The 7,385-nt window shown below is 35.7% G+C and overlaps 1 protein-coding gene and 1 long non-coding RNA gene across 6 annotated transcripts; one reads left to right on the top strand and one right to left on the bottom strand.

The window, feature by feature from the left end:
- The first annotated feature begins 1,425 nt into the window (after positions 1 to 1,425).
- Positions 1,426 to 4,139, top strand: LOC145113131 (uncharacterized). The gene is made up of 4 exons (XM_079049254.1): positions 1,426 to 2,039; positions 2,200 to 2,590; positions 3,410 to 3,506; positions 4,066 to 4,139. Exons 1-4 carry the CDS (start codon positions 1,426 to 1,428, stop codon positions 4,137 to 4,139), a joined length of 1,176 nt encoding a protein of 391 aa, XP_078905380.1.
- Positions 4,140 to 4,366: 227 nt separating this feature from the next.
- On the bottom strand, positions 4,367 to 6,806 carry LOC145112179 (uncharacterized). Of its 5 annotated transcripts, XR_013710449.1 has the most exons (5): positions 5,985 to 6,805; positions 5,378 to 5,453; positions 5,107 to 5,272; positions 4,797 to 4,982; positions 4,367 to 4,654 (listed from the first exon to the last, which is right to left on the bottom strand). It is a non-coding gene; the product is annotated as an uncharacterized LOC145112179 (long non-coding RNA). The 5 variants fall into 5 exon arrangements; XR_013710447.1 differs by having other exon boundaries at positions 5,107 to 5,453; positions 5,985 to 6,806; XR_013710450.1 differs by having other exon boundaries at positions 5,348 to 6,805.
- Between the last annotated feature and the right edge of the window lie 579 nt (positions 6,807 to 7,385).

Here is a 7,385-nt window from a genome sequence, read left to right as displayed (position 1 = left end):
AAGTCAGGAGGTGTCGGATTTGGTTCAAAAAACAAAGGTGAAATGGTCTATTGAAGGTGATGAGAATACTGGTTTTTTTCATGGTATGTTGAAGAAAAGAAGGCGTCAGATGTTAGTTTGTGGGGTGTCAGTGAATGGGGATTGGGTCACGGATCCGATGGCTATAAAAAAAGAATTTTTTGAGTTTTATTCTTCTAAGTTTCAAGCGTTTAATGGTATTCGGATGGCGGAGAGAAGTAATCGGTTATGTTCTATTACATTGGAGAAAGCTTTGAGATTAGAGAGACTTTTTACTGTAGAAGAAATTAAGGAGGCGGTTTGGGATTGTGGTGGGGATAGAGCCCCAGGTCCAGATGGATTCTCTTTTCAGTTTCTTAAACAGTATTGGGATATCTTGGGGGCTGATGTGATTGCTTTTGTTCAGGAATTTTTTTATAAACCAATTATCCCTGTGGGTTGTAATTCTTCGTTCATTACTCTTATCTCCAAGGTTGAGAATCCGTTGTTGGTGAAAGACTTTCGTCCTATTAGCCTTATTGGGATGCAATTCAAAATTATTGCTAAAATTTTAGCAAAACGTTTGGCGGAGGTGCTTCCTGATGTTATTGGTGCGGAACAGTCAGCTTTCCTTAAAGGTCGACAAATTTTAGATGGTTCGCTTATGGTTAGTGAGATGATTTCTTGGGGGAAAAAGAAAAAAAAAAGAAATTCCTTATTTTTAAAGTTGATTTTGAGAAAGCGTATGATTCTGTTAGTTGGGATTATTTGGATCAAATTATGGGATTTATGGGATTTGGTGATAGGTGGCGGTCTTGGATTCATGGTTTATTAAAAAATGCTAGATCCTCGAGTCTTGTTAATGGTAGTCCAACGGAAGAGTTCCAACTTTTGAGAGGTTTACGACAAGGTGATCCAATCTCACCTTTTTTGTTTCTTATTGCCATGGAGGGTTTACATGTAGCTATGGAGGACGCGATTGATTCTGGAAATTTTCATGGGGTTAAGATTGACGAGGCTAATCTAGAGATTTCTCATCTTTTTTATGCTGATGATGCTTTGTTTTTGGGTAAGTGGGAGGAGGGCAATATTCGAAATCTTATCACCATTCTCCGCTGTTTTTTTATGGTTTCGGGTTTAAAGATTAATCTCTTTAAATCTAGTTTGTTGGGTGTTGGTGTTAATCAGTCTATAGTTACTTCTCTTGCTTCTATTACGGGATGTGCTGCAGCTAAGTTTCCGTTTTCTTACCTTGGAATCCCGGTGGGTGGTAATATGAGTCGGGTTAAAAGCTGGGATGTGATTGTTGATAGGTTTCGCAAGAGACTTTCTAATTGGAAAGTTAAAATGTTTTCCATAGGTGGCTGATTAACTCTGATTAAGTCTGTTTTGGGGAGTCTTGGGATATATTATTTTTCTTTGTTTCGTATGCCGGTCACTATATGTCATTTATTGGAGTCTCTTAGGGCTCGTTTTTTTTGGGGGTTGGAGGAAGGTCAAAGACGTATTCATTGGGTCAAATGGGATATTATTCTTAACTCTAGGGATAATGGTGGCTTACAGGTTGGTAGTTTGGATGCGTTTAATCGGGCTCTTCTTCTTAAATGGAAGTGGCGGTTCCTTCATGAGACCTCGTCCTTATGGGTGAAGCTTATTAAAGGGTTGCATGGTGAGTCTGGGGCTTTAGCTTATAATACGCGTTCTTTAGGAGGTATGGGAGTTTGGAAGAGAATTGTGGATTGTATTAAGAAGATGGAAAGTCAAGATGTCTTAACTCCTGAATCAATTTCGATTGTTGTTGGTGATGGGTCAGTGGCTCGGTTTTGGGAAGATGTTTGGTGTGGAGGTGTGTTATTTAAAACCCAATTCCCTAGGCTGTACTCGTTATCTTTGATGAAAGATGGGTTGGTCGCGTATTTCTGGACTTCTAGTGGGTGGAACTTCTTTTGGAGACGTCACATTAGAGGTGGAATTGAAGCTGAACAGTTTCAGAGTCTTATGCAGATTTTGACTCCTATTCAGCTGTCTTCTACTCCCGACAGGTGGTCCTGGAGTCTCGATCCAAGTGGGGTGTTTTCTGTTAACTCCATGAGAAGACATATTGATTCGCTTTCCCTTCCGGTGAGTGGAGTGGGGACTAGATGGAATCGGAGTGTTCCAATTAAAGTTAATATTTTTTTTGTGGAGGTTGAGATTAAATAGAATCCCAGTTCGATCGGTTTTAGTCGATAGAGGCGTAGAGTTGGATTCTATTTTATGCCCAGTTTGTCAGTCTGACGAAGAAAGTACTTCTCATCTGTTTTTTCAGTATGAGGTGGCTAGTCAGCTTTGGAGGAGACTTGGGATTTGGCTTGATATTACGTTTCCTATGGATCCTGGTGTTACAGAGATGCTTGATTGGATTGATACGTCGTTGGGTATTCGTAGGAAACGTTCTATCTTGGAGGCGGTTTGCATGGTGACTCTATGGGTTATTTGGTCTTATAGGAATGGTGTCATTTTCAGTCCTAATAAGTTTAAAAAGAGTCTTTTGTATGATACTATTGTTGATTTCTCTTTTCGGTGGTTTTCGCATAGGAACGCTAAAGCTCGTGTTAGTTGGATTGATTGGATACGCAATCCTCTAATGCCTTAACTTGTTTTTGTATGTTTTTGCTAGCTCCTAGCTAGCTTTTTTTTATTGAATTTTGTTGTTGTTCAAAAATATATATATATATATATATATATATATATATATATATATATATATATATACATATACTATAACCATTTTATATAATAAAATGACATAACAACTATGGAAGAACCCCGCTTTGCGGGGTTGGAAACGCCAAAGAATTGGAAATAACAAAAAAAAAATTATTGAGTTATAAATGTTAACCATTTTATTGTCCAAATGCCCATAATCAGAACTTTTAGCAAAATACTTTTGCTCCTTTCACCTTGAGATCCGCAAGGGGTGGGGGTTGGGGAATTGCGTAGCTACGAAAGTGTGTGAAAACCCAAAAGTGTAGGGACAAAACATGACAATATATTGTGAGAGCAGGCGGGGTGTGTAATCTGCAAATTTTTTTGTTAAGTAAGGACTATTTTTATAATATTTAAACACATGGATTGTTTCTGTAAATAATGGAGACAATTTTTGTAATTTATTTTCTATACAAGGGTAAAACATGCCAACAGACGAAAATATTAAAACATATGACTATTTTTTGTAAAAAAAAAAAAAAAAAAAAAAAAAAAAAAAAAAAAGAATGAACTTCAATGACCTTTTCTATACAAAATTACAGGGACTAAATTTGTTAAAAGCCAAAACCTTTGTAGCAAAACTTTAAAAATGAATAGTGAACAGTACTCTGTTTCAATTGGTGGATTTTTTTTTTTTTTTTTTTTTTTTTTTTATTTTGAACAGTGGAGGAATTTTTTTTGTTCGGTGTTAATCTGTCTCACCGCCATTGTAACCAATAAAAATGGGATTAGCGAGCTCTCCACCGCTTCATTCATTGGAAGTATACGAAACCCACTTGACCTTCCCACCCCTTTTTTTCCGTTCTCATTCCTGCAAGTTCTGGAATGTTTCTACCGACTCCCCGATCCTCCATTGACACTCCATTCTACCTTCTTTCGATCATGGTTTCAATGATAACTGATGGTGAACGAAGCACGACACTCCGGTGAATGAACGGTCGTCACCCTCTGTTTTTGCTATCTGCTGTGCTTTATCGCCGTTCTCCCCAATCTCACTACCGATTTAGGATTCAACATCTACAACATCGTAAATTTGGGATTTGCAGATTTTTCGAATTTCGTTGGCCCTCTTTCTTCAACGAATTCATGTATGTGTTTAAATATTCAAATTGTGTAATTGTTTTTTGGATGACATTTGATTTTTAATCGGGCCTCACTTTTCTGATTTCATAGCTAATCCTTCTTCTCCGCATCCACATAGATCACAAAAAGGAAAGGATGGATAAATCATGGAATCAAGGGTTCTGAATCCATTCCTGGTAATATGTATCGAATGGCATTAATGGCTTTAATTGATGGCGATCTTCCTGGTATCAACAGGGAAAGGTTCAATCAACGGAGAGGCGGTGATGGATAGCAGAAAACGACCACGTAGATGGCAGAGGGACAGTTGATTACACGTGTAATCCAATATACAATATAAAAATGGATAAATAACAAAAAACAAAGCAGAAAAGAAAAAAAAAACAAAAAAAAAAAACAGCCAATCACAGGCAGGAACTATTCACTAAAGTATCTCAGGATTAATATTTATATAAATAACTGGTGATCCCGTGGGGAACTACCGGTCATCTCTTTTTTTTTTCTTATTTTTTTTTAAATCTATGTATACATATTACTCTTTTTGACAAAGTTAAGCAAAAAGTAAATAACTTGACATAAGATAATGTACAATGAGTTAATAAACAAATGTACAAAATTAGGTTGATATTTCTTGCGTTCAGCCTTATAAAAACTTCTTACCAGTAGTATCCCCATGTTATTTTTTGTCCTACTCAAGAAAAAAAAAATGAACCAATGTTGGAAGTGGTGGTGGCTGAGGATTCGGTGTATTGCTGCTAAGCCTGGTTGTTGAGGAATTGGAACCACAACTTGGTTCTATTGCTGGTGTTGTAGCTGTTTCCTTGACCTAAAATAAAATAATAACAAAAAAAAAAAATCAAACATTCCTAATAACAGATTTTCAGCTTCAATAAAAACAGAAAAATATGTGTTGTTTGAATATTGATAAAAATAGAAAAATATGTGTTGTTTGATTATTGATTAGTTACCATCAAAGTTGATACAGTTGAGCAAAATTTCATCAGCTCCCAATTCGTCAACAATTTTGTCAAAGCTCATATGCTCCAATCTCTTCCAAAACTGGTAAAACTGAAAAGTATGTGCAGTTCAACAATACTAACAATGCACTGCTACCATGCATACTTAATACTTTATCTTAGACGCCTGCAGTCATCCTACAGTTTCAAAACCAAAAATATGACCAACTCAAAAGTTACCATTAATTCTACAAAAAATATAAATTTATAACAAAAGAAACATCAAGAAATCCATCATTAAAAAGATTCACATTTCACACACCTGATCACTTATAAGACTTACAACTACAGTTTGGGAACTTCCTCTTGTAATGTCATATCCTACTGCTTCACTGTCTGTAACCTAAGCACAGCACAGGTGGTGCAAATGATGAACTTTAAAAAATAGCCTCATCATGAGTAGCCTTTATCTTCTCCTCCCTTCTTGCCTTCATGATTTCCAGAATACAAAGTTAAGACATAAAAACAGAAATTTAAACATTTATTTTGCTTAAAATTTTTACAATTTTAAGGTAACATAGTGAAAACTCAACAATGTCAAAATCCACATCGATAATCAAGTTCAAATTAAGCTCTCCACATGTATCCTTTCGCAGAACAAAAGCTAATCTGGAAAGAAAAATCAGATGAGGGTTATGATTAAATAAACAGAATTTTAGAATTAAATCATACGTCTTGTCATGGATAGGGGAAAATTGAAGGATAGCTTCACTTAGGCATTTCACCAAACATCTAATATGCACCTACTCGATTTCTATCGGATCATACACATAATCCTAGAGTTAACCCATTCAAAACACAATGTATTCCTAACATCATCTATAATCAGAATAAAAAGGTGAAATGGGTTGAAAGGAGGTAATGGGTGAGGTCTTCTAAGCAACAGGGGGAACATCACATCATCTTCATGAAGTGCTCATATGAGGCTATAAATTGATGTGACATGAATAAATTTCTTGACTTCTCCCGATTGTTGGACCTTTATTACATGGCTGATTTTTCATTTTGAAATAAATATTTAGCTTCATTGGTATGCAGGTGCACGATTATATAGGTGAAACGAAATAAAATCTGGAAGGACGAATATCAAGAAAGAAATCACTTTCACAAGAGGAGATAAAAGATGGTTATGTAGCTTACCTTGTATTTGATTTTGGGGATGCCAACCCGCAATCACCATGAAGATCAACAGGTGACTAAAAAAAGTTAAATTTTTGCATCTTTTTGCACAAGAACACGGACAGTAACAATATTACCACCAGCAGAATTGCTGCCAGTGCCCTAAAACAAAATCAAGAGCTATGAAAGAGTTCTTCATGGGATTTAGTTGAAGAGGTAAAATGGACTAAATTCTTATCCCAAAACAGATGGAAGTTAACCACTTCACCTTTGTAAAAAGAAATTGATACTTGATGATGAATTTGTAACAAAATTGAAGACAGTAGCTACCTTAAACAATCTGTATTGGAGTGGAGATACAACAAAAGAAGATGCAATAACAATGCAAGCGATCCAGACTTTAAATTATGTCATAAATGAAAATTTTTTAATATTGAAAGATGAATGGATCGGATTTCCTTATGTCTGTATTGGTGTTATAGCAACAGAATATGGGAATGTAAACGTAAAAAAATTACAACCCAAATCAAAGTGTTTCCGAAGAGTCGTTAGTAATTACACTCCATAACCACAAAACAGTAATCTGGGCAGATCCAAGACACAATATCTTTCAGAATTTAATTATAGATATTCAAACCATCGAATGTTCTCTCCGGTGCAGCCACAATCGGCGATGAGGAGGTGTGGTCGATGAATCGGAGCACCAGTCGACCACTTCAACCTTTGTAGTATTAAAAAAATCAACAACCGAAAATTCAAAGAATCAAGAACTCAATCAGAAAAGAAAAGTACTCATTTAGAGAGAGAAAGTATTGAGTGAAATGTTTTATCTTATTCCACTATGAATTGCATACATGAATATATACAGTGTAAAAACAACGAAGCTTCTAATGATCTAAACATACAGCTATCTATTTACAAATGAATCCCTGATGTATTCTATTTTTTACAATTGAACCCCTCAACTAATGTTGATATCCTCCCGTCAAGATGAACTTTGATGAATATCATCAAGGTTCATCTTGGATAAAAGAAACTGAAATTGAGGACCACATAGACCTTTCGTGAATAGATCAGCCAATTATTGTCTCGTTGGTATATGTTGTGGGTGAACAAATCCAACCTTATATTGATCTCTTACCAAATGACAATCTATGTCTAAGTGCTTTGTCCTCTCATGGAAAACTGGATTTTCTGTGATGTGAATAGCAGATTTGTTGTCACATAATAATGCCACCGGTATTTTTAATTTCACTTTTAAATATCGTAATATGTAGCTAATCCACATTAATTCACACACTGTAGCAGCTAAGCTTCTATACTCAGCTTCACATGATGACTTCGATACCGTCTTCTGTTTCTTTGTGTTCCATGATACTAATGATGAACCTAAGAAGATACAATAACCTGTAAGTGATCTTC

The sequence above is a fragment of the Lactuca virosa genome, chromosome 5 (assembly GCF_052849685.1).
Source record: "Lactuca virosa cultivar CGN04683 chromosome 5, Lactuca_virosa_CGN04683_v6, whole genome shotgun sequence".
Taxonomy (NCBI): domain Eukaryota; kingdom Viridiplantae; phylum Streptophyta; class Magnoliopsida; order Asterales; family Asteraceae; genus Lactuca; species Lactuca virosa.
This window is presented reverse-complemented; position numbering and strand designations above follow the sequence as displayed.

Bases quoted from the DNA above. Each gene is read 5' to 3' on its own strand.
- LOC145113131 (XM_079049254.1), top strand. From the start codon at position 1,426: ATGCCGGTCACTATATGTCATTTATTGGAGTCTCTTAGGGCTCGTTTT. The intron at 2,591-3,409 runs GTTAGTTGGATT...TATTTTGAACAG, and splicing joins ATAGGAACGCTAAAGCTCGT to TGGAGGAATTTTTTTTGTTC. The intron at 3,507-4,065 runs GTATACGAAACC...TGGTATCAACAG, and splicing joins CACCGCTTCATTCATTGGAA to GGAAAGGTTCAATCAACGGA.